The sequence below is a fragment of the Melopsittacus undulatus genome, chromosome 1, assembly GCF_012275295.1.
Source record: "Melopsittacus undulatus isolate bMelUnd1 chromosome 1, bMelUnd1.mat.Z, whole genome shotgun sequence".
Taxonomy (NCBI): Eukaryota; Metazoa; Chordata; class Aves; order Psittaciformes; family Psittaculidae; genus Melopsittacus; species Melopsittacus undulatus.
Genome location: NC_047527.1, coordinates 67,163,570 through 67,177,944, shown reverse-complemented (window position 1 = coordinate 67,177,944; position 14,375 = coordinate 67,163,570). Strand labels below are relative to the sequence as shown.

General features: G+C 44.3%; 1 protein-coding gene across 1 annotated transcript in view; it reads right to left on the bottom strand.

Moving 5' to 3' along the window:
• EPB41L4B (erythrocyte membrane protein band 4.1 like 4B) overlaps positions 1 to 6,500 on the bottom strand; it is an 82,198-nt gene extending 75,698 nt beyond the window's left edge. Inside the window, exon 1 of the mRNA XM_031052878.2 lies at positions 6,152 to 6,500. Within this exon, the coding sequence (XP_030908738.2) occupies positions 6,152 to 6,433 (282 nt within the window). The 5' untranslated portion in view covers positions 6,434 to 6,500. The remainder of the gene's footprint in view (positions 1 to 6,151) is intronic.
• Positions 6,501 to 14,375: the final 7,875 nt, after the last annotated feature.

Genomic DNA, 14,375 nt, shown 5'->3' with positions numbered 1-14,375 from the left:
CAGGGTTTCTCTGGCATTTATGATCACATAGTTACACCTACTGCAAACAGCTGCTACCAAACTGAATTTCTGTGCTGACAAGATGCCCAGCCACACTGAGGTTGCACATGATTACTTTCCTAAGCATAGCTGCATTCTAGTCCATTGTGAAAAGGCTTCTGAAAGAATGCATCCAACAACCTTATCTTCTCATCTCTTCAGACACATAAGCTCTCCATCAGAGAATTAGTACCAGGTGCTGATACTTTTGGTTTTGCTATATACTACTGCCATCATTGGCTTTCTCCCCCTCACTGGTTGTCAACTCTCTATAGCAGCAATCCTGTTATCCTGTCAATCTGTATTGCACTAAGAAATGGTTTTGGTTTCCATAAATAACTAATGGAACTAACATGCCAAAACAAAACGCTGTCCATTGTCTCACTCTTCTACAATGTAGTGTTGAAATGTCTTTTATCTGCTGTATATTTATTTGGGATGATTGGTGAGTACATGAAGGGACTAAAATTCCCTTTTCTGTCTTCGGAACCTAACACTGCATTTCTGAAGCACAGCTGCGGTCACATGTTCATACCCTATCTCACTCCTATTTCTCTGGGGCTGTGTATGTCCCTGATTCTGTACGTGATTCTACTATGAATACTCTACACAGATAACATAATTAAAGGCTACTGCCAGAAGATAATACATTGAGTTGCAGCTACAGTTACTTGATCTGAGCTGCAAGGTAATGAAAAAGCATTTCAACACGAGCTGCAGAAGCAAAATACCCAACCTCTTCTAAAAAAGGGGGCTTGATCTGTTATGAAGTGGACTACAGGTGCTAGTGCCCACAGGACTTCATCGGCTTAAGAGGCATTTCCATTGCTGCAAATATGCTTTTAATGCCTTCCAGCAACAACTCTAATTTTATGTTGTTGAAAGGTAGTTTCTGCATAAAGAAGGTGTATTATCAATTTTGTAAGTGACAAAAGCTTTAAAAATTAATAAAAAGTCCTGTTCCCCATCTCATGTAATTTATCTATCTGGGTGGAAGGCAACTCCTCAATTAGGAGGCTCCAGAGAATTACCTGAATCCCAGTGTCTACATGCGTACTAGTGCAGTTCTCTAGAGTCAATATACCTGAAATGCTATTAGGAAATCACATGTGATGCAAAAGAGAGAAAAAAATGAGTTGTACTTCTCTCCCAGTATTTATAATTTTATCAAATAAAATAGACTAACCAATAATTGCAAGATGGGGATGACTACTCAAGAGTTAATTTTACATTTACCTTTGATGTAAGCATAGAGGCCAGATAACAGATTTATTGTCATGTTACTCCAGCAAGAAAAAAATACAACAAATAGAAGACCAGAGATGAGAAAAGAGTAGGGAAGAATATTTACTATCCTGAAGTGTTTCCATAGCAGCTGAAACAATTATTAAAAAAAAAAAAAGATACATCAAAAGGAAGGCAAAGAAACAGCACAAAAGCTATCCATCTGAAAACAATTCACAGATTTGAACAGTTATAGTTTACTTGTTCATTAGTTTAATCATTAAACATCACTCTTTGAATACATCACACAGTTCTTTGCAATGACATTCATAACAGCACAGAAATTTATCAGAGCAAGATTTTTAGAAAGGAGTATTTATAACAACACATTGACTGCTGTAGCTTCATGTCACAGGAAATGTAAGGTAATCTGTATCTGCTTTGCAGGATGAGGATTTCCAAATAGAGTAAGCTTATCATTGCTCCTTTTTATCCCACTTACATTACACAAGCCCAGGAACACCTTACCTGTGTTCATTCCCCTCCTGCCTTCCCCCACCTTAGCACAGAATACTGTTTTCAGTGGCATTAAGAAAAGGGACATTAATTCCTGCTCCTCTGGACACTCCCACTGAATAGCCATCTTTCATACCCTTCCTTTAAGCTTTCATAAGATGCACTGAATTAAAAATCAGAGACTCCAGATTTAGAAATGCCAACAGCCATGCCTGAAAATCAACAAAGATTCGACTTTTGGGTCTCATCTGAAAGCCATCTACAGTCTGTTCTGTTTACGTATTAAGTAGTAGGCATCATCACTGCTTCGTAAATGTCAATGATCTTACCCTCCATTCTTTATATAAGAATACAACATTGCCCATAACCAGGTTATCTTTCATTAAAGTTATGAATCCTTCAGAAAACAGAGGCAGAATCACTTTGACAGCAGTGAGCAAGTGGCCTTCCATCTACCTACAGCTGAGTTACAAACCCTGAACAAGTAACAGTCTCCTATGTGAGTGAAGATGCAACATAGAAGATACTGAATAGGTTCTCAATGGTAAAAAGAAATACACAGATATCTGTGTGAGAGGCAGGAAAGGATGGCTTGCAATGCAAGTATTTTTCTCCTTGCATCAATTTTTATAATCAGATTTCAAATGTGCAGACATGTGACATCAGGTCAAGAGGAAGTAATGGCACCATTTATGCTCCCCTTCCCATGGGAAATCACCCCACAGCAACAGAACTGGTCAACTGCCACTCACTCCTGTACAACAGATCCAACCTTAATAGCATCTCACATTCAATAACAGGGCCCTGAGGAGCTCATGGGTTTACAAAGCCACCCAGTGCATTATCCTTTTTAGAAAGGATACTTTCAAAGTACACAATTCTTGCCTTACGAGTGAACAAAAAAAGCATCCTTCATTAAGCAATCCTTGAAATTTCATGCAAGAAGCTGAGTATAGAAACCACTGTCCAGTGGTATCTACAGTGCTCAGAGTAATTTTATGCTGACATTTGTAAAGGGACAGCTGGGTGGAAAACAAGTTTAGGGAAACCAGAGAACACCTACAAGTGAAAGCTTCGCAGGACAGCAGGCTAGCAGATGAGGTAGTCTGGGGGCAGAGGACGTACAGTAAAACGAATGAAGTACACATGCCCCAGAAGGAAGTGGGCATGGAAAGGCAAATAGAGAAGAAAAGTGACAGTGGTCACAATATTGCTATGCAGCCTAAAGAAGAACAAGCTAAGGAAGGATTCCTTAGAAGGGAAGATAGAAGGGTAGATCTTTATTTCTGTTATCAGCATGAGCAGACAAGAGCATACTAGATGTGCAGTTTCCAACACAGACACTATCTCACAAATGAAAATGTTAGCCCCAAACACAGTTACTAACTTACTGATGTAGGATTTATTTTTCCAACTCCATCAGCCCCCACATATAAGAAAACACTGTGGCTGGGCAAGCTACATTTAACCTGGGCAAAAATTTCAAGGATTTAGCTTTACTTGAATATTTTTTTAAAAAGAAAAGGATAACAAAAATGCCTAAACCATTTTTTTACATGTTTTTCCATCAGTCTCATCTTTTCTGTCACTCTTCCAAACAAACAGACCCTGTAGTCTTTAAAATCTAATAAACCTTTCAATGACTACTAAATGAAGCCCTAGATAGCAGCCTAAAAAGTTGCAGTTTCAAGAGTATCATGTCCTAGTATCAACAAGTTCCTTTTTCCACTGGTAAGACAACCTGGGTGTAATGTTAGTCGGTAGTAAAAAGAGCACATTTTACAGATGCCAGTTATCTCCTGAAAAGTGCTTGCAGACACAATCAGCAGCACAGTAAAGTCCTCTGCAATTATCTCCATACTTGACTTTATGCATAAGCTGCTCACTGCTGATGAAGCTCACATTCCCTCCCTTTCCATAAGATTTGAGCTGAAATTGAGAGAAACCATCATACACTATTTACTTTTTTATGGAAAAGATACTACTTGATTCATTCAGCTTAACTGGTCCTGTAACACCACTTCAGAGCATTTGAAGCACGTTCTGTTCCAGGCCATAAAATCTAGAGCTGCAAAGCTCAGAGAAACTTTACTGATGAACTGCTATAAATGGTGCAACGCCTCTTTCAGTTTTTCTAACTCTCAGTGTGGGTGTTACTTTCTGTGAAAGAAAGGGAAAAAGCATGAAGAACAGATATGTAATTCAACAGAACAGTATTTAATCCTGAAAATATTAACAGCTATTACGTGCTCCAGAGCCTTCCACCAGTCTAGATATTTCAGTGGAAAAAAAAATACCAACTTCTTACCCCATCTTCAGACAAATGAACTACAGCCAGCACATGTGCAGCTCACATTCTGCAAACACTGGCAGCTTAGGCTTCGTTTGGAGGTCAAATTCAAGCAAGACCATGCAGATGCTCCCACCTACTTTCAACCCTCAAGGACTACAAAGACTGCCATCACCTCATTTTCTGGTTCTTCAAACCCACAGATCATCTTAAACATGCTCTACAACAAAAGCTGAACTCTTGATAAATCAGAAGGAGTATAATCTCAAGCAAAATATTTACTGAACTTACCTACAAAGACCTCTATAAGTAAATCCTTAGCATGCTGATAACATCATCATGTCATTTTAAGAAAAGATTTATGACAGGATGCTAGTAGGACTGCAGCAAGTTATGAAGGAGATGTGATGAGAGGAAACATACTAGCATCTCCAATATCTGGAGATGCACAATTTAGTCTGTAAGGTAAGGGAGGCCAGACAATTCTACAGCAAGCATCTCTAGATGGCTCTATTCACATACTTCTACATTCACTTGTAAGAGTCTTATTCCATCTTTTCAGTTTCTTTTAAACAGAAATCACAGGGTTGCCAAACCCCACGTTTTAGTGAAATTATGCCAATATACACAGATAATTATTAATATAAAAGGCACCTAACAAGATTCAAAAAGTGCTATGAAAAAAAACCCAACTATCTCCTTTACACTACTGGAGAATAAATTAACTTGGAATTTATTAGACTGTGACGCTCATTATTAGTAAGTTTCTCCACCTGTTTTTGTAGACCAGCCTTAATGGCTGGTGATTATTTGGGCTGGAATAGAAAGAAGATTACACGTTTTTCAATTATGATAAACTTCCATCCTATTTCACGGGAAGCTTGGTTTTCAAGAGGGAGAGCAAAAGTCGGCAAGAAAGGACGCGTATCAAGTATTTAGCAGCTGTGGGGAATGAATGTCTGGCACAACGCAAACTCTTGCATATTAGTAATATACACCGCGCAACTTCCTTTAAGAGAGACAGAAGGATACACAACGGGCTCCGGGGATGCCAACACACCTACAAATGCGGCCCAAGTTCACCAAGCAGGCCGACACCGGCCCTTCCTCATTCCTCCAGCAGGGCAGCAGGAGGGGGAAAAGTTCAGCACCGGCACCATTCGCGCACCCGTCCCCCTGCCGCCTGAGGCGCTGACGGTCCGGCCGCCCCGGAGTAGCAGGGGTTACCCGGGACCGCGGCGCTGCACACGGGGGACCCTCCCCTCACGGAGCGGACACCTGCCCGGGACAGGGGCAGCACCCCGGACACCCCGCAGGCAATGCGGGTCTTCGCCGCAGCCCCCCCGGCCAGCCCCGCTCTCCTGCCGCCGGCAGAGGAGCTGGAGAGAAACAAGAGACGAGGAGGCGGCGCCCCGGCCGCCCCCCGCCGCGGTGGGCGCACAGCGGTCTCGCCTCACAGCCGGCCTCGCCCCGCTGCGCTCTCCCCGCCGGCGCCACAAGTGCTGTGGGGCTGGGTCCGGCTGCGGAGGCTGAAGGCACCGCTCCTTCTCAGAGCGCTCCAGTTCCCGTTCCCCACTCCCGTACCCCTCAAGGCCGGCGGTGCCGCCGAGCGGGATATGCGGGCAATCCCCTCTCCCCCCCGTCAGGGACACACACAGGTAGTGCCCGCACCACAAGAGCCCCCCCGAAGCGGCGCCGCCGAAGGCATCGCCGCAGGGGGCTGTTTACTGGCTGCGGAGGGGGAGGAGAGCAGGTGCCCACCTCCACGCTCGCTCTGGGGAAAAGGAAGAGGGAGGCAGGCAGCTGTAGCCGGCAGGAAGCGGGGGGCGAGCGGAGCGGCGGTCATGGCGGGAGGCACGGCGAGCACCTGGCAGCAGGTGCAAGCAGGCGGGCGGGCGAGGACGCCCGCGGAGGGGAAGAAGAAACTGGAGGGGCTTGCTCGGAGAACGGCGCATGTTGTGCAGCCGGCGGGGGGCACTCGCAGGTGCCTGTCACCAGGAAGGGGGTGACGATGCGGAGGTGGGGAGAGGGGAGATGCAAGCGCCGTTCCGCAGGCAGGGGAGGAGAGCGCACGTTACTCACCGGCAGCTCCACGCTGACTTCGGTCCCGTCCAGGAGAAGGACGCGGCACTGCAGCACCGGCTTACTGCCGCCGGCCGCTGGGATGTGGACGGGGGCTCCGGCGCTGTGCGTGACCCCTCCGGGGTGCGGCGAGGAGGGGAAGCCTCCCGAGCCGACGGCGGCTGCTCCCCGGAGCCCTCCGTCCCGCTCGTCCCCCTCTCCGCCGAGCCCTCCGCGCCCGGCTCCTCGCCCGTAGCGCTGCATCGACCGCCGGCCAAAGGTCCTGCGCAGGAACCGCAGCATCCTGGGGGCGCCCTGCCCGGCCGCTCACACCCCCGAGCCCGCAGCTCCGCGCCCGGCCCGCGGCGCCTCCCAGGGCAACGCAGCAGCGCCGCCCGCCGGGAGCCAGCCCGCGCCGCCCGCCGGCCGCCCCGCCCTCTGCAGCGCCGCCCGCCACCGGCACGGCAGGGCGGGACGTGCTGCGGCCCCTCCTGCCGCCGCTGAGGTGGGGAACCAGAGCGGCGGGCAGGGGGAGCTACTGAGGCGGCAGCCGGGAGCCCACCTGTAGTGGTGGTGGCGGTGGCGGTGGCGGCGAGGCTGGGGCGCTCGCCCTTGGCCCGCCGGGTCCCGGCGCCTTAGCCCCGCTCTCCGCCGGCCGCAGCAGCGCAGCGCAGAGAGGACACTGCCGAAAGGCGCCTCCAGTAACTGCCCCGGCGCTGCGGTGGTCGGAACGGTCTCGCTGGCCGTTGGGGCGGTGGCTGCCCCTCACCGCCGCCCCCGGCCCGATCACCCCCGGCTCCTGGTGCTGACTCCGCTCCGGCGGGCGGCACGCCGGGACCTGCCGCCCGGCCGCGCACACGGGGGCCGGGGGCGGCCCGTCCTTCGCGCCGCGCTCTCTGCTTTGCGCCCGCCCTGCGTTCCCTCCCTCCGTCTGCCGCTTCCGCCCCTTCGGACGGGCGGGAGAGGGGACGGGGGAGGTTAATAGCGAAATAACGACAAGCGGGGATGGAGAAGTAACAATCCCGGGGGAGGCCGGAGCGGTGCGTTCCGCAGGGAGAGGGAGGAGGACAGCGCACCGCTTCTCCCACAGTCGCCGATGGTGCTGCTGCCTGTAGCCCTTGAGCACAAACGCGTCTGTCTGGTGTGTGAAAACGCTCCCGCATTTGCCTTTGCAGTCAGCGTGGTCTAGTGATTTGAGGAAACATACGAGAATGTGATCCCGTGGTAAAGCGGGCCAGCCAGACCTTCCTGGGGTTTTGCTCCCTCTAGTTTCTGCAGCTGTGAGGAAGCAGTACGTGTTTATTTAAGTGTCATAGCAACTCCATAGGTACAAACACTCTCACGCAGTCACTCTTCCAATAAGTTAAATATTTAGTTATTCTGGCTCAGGCACGAGCACTTCTGTTTAGTTGCTATATATAAAATACTGGACGTGAATGGACACAATCAGTAGGACTAATTATGGCACCCTATAGTCAGATGTGGTCTGAGGGGCTTTGAGCTAAGATTGCTGCTTCTAAAGTTTGGTGGGTGCCTTTTTTTCTGCTGTGGGTTTACTAACCTCGCTTACAGGTCGGTTTACACAAGCATTGCCTATTAGGTATTCAGAAAGCCTGCCAAAATGTCTCAGCTTGTCATTTTTTTTATTGAGACTTGGTAGTGTTAGGTAACTACCTGCTGCTTCTGCATCCTTTTCCATGTTTCTCCAATGCACTAGATCAGGTCTTGAAGTGTCTCATCAGCTGAGACTGTCACTAAACTGCATGGTCTTTGACAAGGATGCATATCCAGCCCTTTTGCACTGTGTAGCTGCATAAAAGAGCTTTTCTAGAAACAGTGGAAAGGTGTGAATCTTTGCCTGCTAGTGTTCATATCAAGAGCAGACACTTATTTCGGGCTTTTTCCTAATTTTTTTTTCTTTGCATTAGGAGCAGAATTATGATTTCTTTCAGATCCTGTGCAGCATACCTTGGGATTCTGTCAATGCCTGGAACACTGGCAAGATTTCAAGGCCAGGCTGAACGGGGCTTGGAGCAACCTAGTGGAAGGTGTCCCTGCCCATGGCAGGGGGTTGGAACTGGATGATCTTTAAGATCCCTTCCAGCCCAAACCATTCTATGATTCTATGAAGACATCACAGTCCCATGAAGCTCATTTGCATACTATAAGCAACACAAATGATCTTAAGGGTTAGAAATTCAGCAGAAATACTGTTGTCTCTTGACAAAGCAATAGCAATCCTGGTTCAAAGGAGAGTGGGGTGGAAGGGAGGTGAGCATCAGTCAGGTCTGGCCTGACAGAAAACTGAGCAAGTCTTTACAATGCTAAAAAGCTTATTTGCTCAGCTGTAAAGCTGTAAAGAGACTTCAGATATTTGAATCTTTCAACTTTTGTCATTAAAATAGAAGTCTGCTGTTTCTAAATACATAAACCTAGGCTTGCTTGACTTGCATTAGCAGCACACAGAGTACAGGCCATAGTGGTCATACCCCAGAGGCAGTGCTGTATTTACAGAACTGCCACAGAGATGCTGAGGTCCCATTGAATCTCATAGTAAGAATATGAGATAATGCTCATGGTAAAGGATCTTCCCAAAGGAGCTGATGGTGGGAGGACGTAAAGCTTGTTCTTCAGTACCCAGCCTCTTCTGGAGTAAAACAATTCCACCAGTATTTTGTCTCATGTTAACAGCAGAGCTATCTTTAGTGCTGAGACGAGAGGCTTGAGCAACTGTGGGTACTGGGGATGTCATGATACATTTATTGCAAGATGAGAGGTATTTAAACTAGTATTTACATTTGAATTGTACTTATACATTCCACCCATCTACATCCTCTCTCCATTTTCAGGTGGGCAAACCCTAAAGTGGTTTGGTTTGCTGGTGCCTCTGCCCTGCAGTCCCTCCTGAGTTCCTTTTCAATGAGAAGCACAAGCAGAAACTGTGAGATCCTTAGCTATACTATAGTTAAGGGCATTACTTTTAAATCTTTATCAAAATATCTGTCCATTTAAACATCTACATCTGATCAAGTGTTTGCTGCCACAGGAAAGGTGGTGACCTAGTTGTGCTGACCAGTATCATAGTTCTAGTAGCAGGCAACCAGTCTTAGCAGTGGTTTTGCCATAGTGCTAAGCAGTGTGTAAATGAGAGAGTATTTATCAAAATCCTTTCTGACATTTGAGTAGTGACCGCAAGATGGGGGATCTGTAAGTATTGGTGACAGTATTGCTGGTCATGGCTAAATAACAAAAGCATGGTAAGACCTTTATTCTTGCCATTTCAATTCAGAGTTTTGGTTTTGTTCAGATCTTGTCTGATTGCTGTTTGAAAGTTTCCTAATGGTAGCAGCCACATGAATGGGGATGGGGAGCAAACTGCTAACAGTGCCGTAAATGTCTGTGTTAAAAAAACTGGGGGGGGGGGGGGGGGGGGAAGGGAAGAAAATTGAAAGAAATACATTCACTCAAACTTCAGGGTAGGAATTTGCTGGGTTTTGTTTTCTAAATTTATAATTGTAATTAAACTGTTTTGTTAAAAAAAGGAGAATCAGGAGTTCAGCATGAGCATTCATGGGATCACATTCATGTAGCAGTTGGCAGTTCTATCTGTTCATTTTCCCCAAAAACATGTCAGTTATATGTGCAAAGTTAATGCCTCTGTTTTTCAGGATTGCTTTATATAAAGATCAAGAATAAAATGCAAAGGTAATTCTGAATTACATAGCTAAGGATAATTTGCACTTCTATGCCATTTTTCAGCAAGAGAGATACCAAAGCACTTTCATTTAAAAAAAAAAAAAGAAAGAGAATGATATGTAGAACAAATAGTTCAACACTGAAATGTGGTGGCTGTTTAGCAGAAGAAAAAAAATAATACTAAGAATCCCTCTTATATAATTGTCATAGAAGTATGAATTTGGATAGTCAGAATGTTGTTATGCAAGTGGTATGGCTGTGATGCTGGGGCTAGTGGATGTATTCCTGCAAAAGGTACCACACAGTCATAGGCTGGGTTGTCCTTTATACTTCATCAACTATCTCTCCAATGCATTACAAAAGAACTGCATTAGCATAGAAACTTAATATTTCTCCATTTGCAATAATACCATTGTTACACTAGGCATGAATTTTGGCAGCTATTGCTGGTCATGACAATCCTTATGTTCTGGGGACAAAAATTCTTTCTGTCAGAATAAATAAGAAAAGTGTCTCGTTCCAGTCTAAGTTTGTCCTCTCAAAGAGCTGTTCTAGTGTATCCAGAGAGGTTTATTGATAAGGCTGTAAGAGCAAAAACCTTTCCATTAGAAAACTTACAGAAATAGAAAGTTTTTTTGCTGAGTGAACGCTTTGCAATGCCCACAATAAGCAGGTTCAATATGATTTAATCAGATGTTCTTCCCTTTAGTGAGGATTTTATCAGATTTGTACTGACCTCAATGCATAGAAATTATTTATATTCAAACCTGTGATTAGGTTTAAAGCATTAGTGAAAAAGTTTTCAATGCTGTGTTAAAGTGCAAAGTTATCAGATGCTCTGCTGAAAAATAGAGGCATCATTGCACTGGTGAACTGTTTTGATATTAATCTTAGGGGAGCCTAGAAGACTGCTCAGAATATTACCTGTAAACAAGCGTCACATGCCGAAACAGTAATGTTTCCTTGAAATATTTTCTGGCAGTAATTATGTATCTTTTAACTATATCTCCACTGAAAAGAGATACTCATGGCTTCTTGTGCTGTGCAGGAATTAATAAGATCTGAATCTTGCAATAAAGAGCCCTTTGACTGACACAGCAGTGTTGTGTGGTACCTTGTATAGGTATGATGGAGCAATGAACGGGTTATGAAAACCTCTGGAAACCTTCAGTATTTATCAAAAATCGCCTTAGAAATAAAAGAAAGGTGGAGGTTGTAACAAATAAACATCACATTAGATGTGGATAATTAAAAGAAGCTTAAGTCAGCTGCTTGAGAATTTTTACTCCACTGCCAGGACATTGTTGCCAGAATTGGCAACAGAAAGGAGATCCTCTTCTCATGTGGAGACTTGGACTCTTCATCTCTTGAACTGTTCTCAGAGTCAGAGAACAAGGGACAGAAGAAGGCCAGGGCACTGTACCTGAAGGAATGGGAGCTTGTTGGAGACAAGCTAGTCAACAAATGAAGAGCTGGGTCAAGCAAAGTATTTCTAAGGGAACAAAAGAGAAAGAAGCAACAAAGAAGAAAAAGATGCATCCACTGACATGACTGCTGAGTCAGTCTGTTTGTCCTATGTCTGCCACTAACAAGAAAAATGGAAGGAAAAATCAGGACTGAAAGACTGAACCATCAGTGCCAGTAGGTTAAATAAAAATAGAAATAAGAAGAAGGAATACAGTCTTTATTTCCAATCTGTAAACTTACGTTTTCTAGCACAGGTTTTGCTGAAAACTGAGAGACATGGAAGCAAACTGTTGAATAATTGCAAAGTAGATCAGAAAGTAGAAATGTTCTGTCACTGTTGTTTTTTTTTTTAGAAATTGCATTTTCCTAAGTGGCAAACAGCTTATTTTAGTACATAAAGTATATATTCATTAAAATGCAGTCAGCGTCTGTCTGATAACCTGAGTATAAAGTGAAATAATGCCATCTACTTCCCACAGAACAAGAATCTGCCATTCAGGTGGAACCTGCATTGATGTTCAAAAGAGGAAAATCGAAGGAGGACTGAATCACTTATTCACCCCTCAGCATGGCTTTTCTGTTGTAGGACACATTAATGGGAAAGTGTACAGTCCTCTTTTGTGTGTATACAGGGTTAGCTTCCAAGTTTGATTGTCAGCCACAAATCCAAGATAATTTTACATAAAAAAAAATTCTATGGCAGGGTTGGAGTGCGGTATCCTTTGTAATATATGACCCAAGGGGGGGAATCTTCTGAGAATATTAAATTTGTTAACACCTATTTGATCACTTAAGTTTTCTGACATCCTGCTTTCCTACTGAGTTTGCGGGGGTCTTGTTTCATCAGAAGTATAACACCAGCTGAAGGAAATCTTCTCTGAATCCTCCTCTCCTTCACCTCCTCCATCAAGTATTAATGTATACATATACTGTCAACAGAGGTTCCTTCTTGCCCAACACTTCCTTCTTATTATTGCTCTGCACTGTGCTACATACATTGTTCTATGCCATCTTGCAATGACAGCCTCAGAACACTAATGTTCTTCTGAGGCTATTTTCTGTTGCCACATAAACCTATTTTTATTTACCAGTATTTTTATTCTCTCTAGATCTTCTATCAGATGATGGTAGTGCAAGGTGGAGAGATGCTTAGACCACAGAAAGATGCTGCTGAGGGTAGAAAAGGGTTCATCTCATCTTTGAGATTTTCCCATACTTTATAGCAATTCAGCAGTTGGAGTCAGTGGGCAAAACTTCTGGCAGGTTTGCAGAAGCTCTTTCCCAAAAGTAAACTGTTGAAGACTGGCTGGACCATGCAGAAAGATCAGAAGGATCCCCCTTACATCACTGGAAGGAAATTTGTATCCTGTAAAGTTTGTCAGGAGCACAGGCAGTGAGTTCCAAGCATACAAAGAGATTAATTTATTTTTCTCATTTTTTTAAAGTTATACAGTGATACAGAATGACATGTTTTCTCTAAGGCAGAGCTGCATGATGACATACAGCAAAGTGCTGGGTACCACATCTTAATCAGGGCAAGTTAAAAAGGACAGTTAATGTCATGCATATACGTATCCTTTTCCTTATACATATCCTAGTACTTAATTATAAAGAAAAGTTTTTATGATGTTTTCATAAGAAAGCTTGATAGCTTTAGCAATATTAGAAGATATTGATGAGGAGACAGAAACAACTATTTATCTAAATTTCCCATAAGTGTGATCCAGTTTACAGCACACCAGAAATCTGTCTAAAAATCAAATCACTCTAAAAGCAAACACAACTGATAAAGAGAATTCTGCCTGAAATGAACAAATCCATTTACATACCTTTAGTTTTTGTAAGAACAATAATCCCCATAGGTATTTTCTCCTAAATACTTGGCATGCTTTCAGCCACACATGAACTCAGTTGACTGGGTGCATGTATATTTCAGATGCAGTGGCCTGACTCCTTTACAAGTTTGAACATGAATTCTCCTAACAGCTGCAGCGCAGCAAACATCTGTCTTAAACCCTGATACATGGGACCACTTGTAGACATGGCAAAGTCACTAGGTGGCTTTAGGTGAAGCTTGGATATTTGGGGACCGTTCTTTTCTTGTTCACTGGTGTGAAGCCATGCAGAGAAAAGTATGCTGAGCTAGATGGGATTTTTTTTGCCTTGGCAGCTCATGAAAGAGTAAGGCATGTGTCATCCAAATTATTAATATATAGTGAAAACAATTGTAAGCCTATTTAAATATAAGTTCTTTTATATTGTGTGTAAGATCATTGTGTTAAAACTCTTGGCAATTATGAAAAAATCCAAGCCAGAAACAAAATTATAGTAGTTGTACCTCACTCTGATCCCTCGCCCTGCTGAAAGCACAACAGATGTTCGATTCCCATGTTTCCAGTTTTGGAGGCAGGCATAAAAGAATAGTGCTAAGAGGCAGGCAAACAGAAGTATTCTCTGTCTGGATATTTAAGTATTCTCACCACCAGAGTTCAGCAAGATGAAATGGGAAAATAGACAGCTGTAGATATTGTCCAGTGAGGTTGCCCTGCATGGAGCAATGTAGAAGATTGATGACAGTGAGGAGGATTTCTAGCTGCTTCCCTGAAACAGGGACTGTGGCTGGCAGTGAGGTTTGCTGATTGCTCACCTTCTGTGCTTCGGGGAGGTGAGGGGGCCTTTTGAAGAGAGGTGGGAAGAAAAGGGAGATCTCAACTTTGCTAGATCTGGTCTTCCACAGGGGTACAGCACCATGTTACCATCTCAGCCAGGGCATAAGTTACACAAAACTTACACCAGGACCATCAAGCCATGTGGTAGGATCTATTGACTTTCAACCCTGTAGTATTCAAGCTTCAGTGTGTTCAGGCTAGGATCCTATTTAATAGAGAACTGGAGCCAATATAATTTACTTGACCCAAGTGAAAAAGAAATTCAGTGTGCTACTGGTATGTCTCTTGAATGTGGAGAAACAGTCTGCTTACATTTTGTCAGGAGCTTTAATGTCTTCTCAGGCTTTGCTGGGAGTTTAAATTAAAAAATAAAATACCCAGGGTTTTGTGGTTTTTCAGTGTCTTTTGAAACT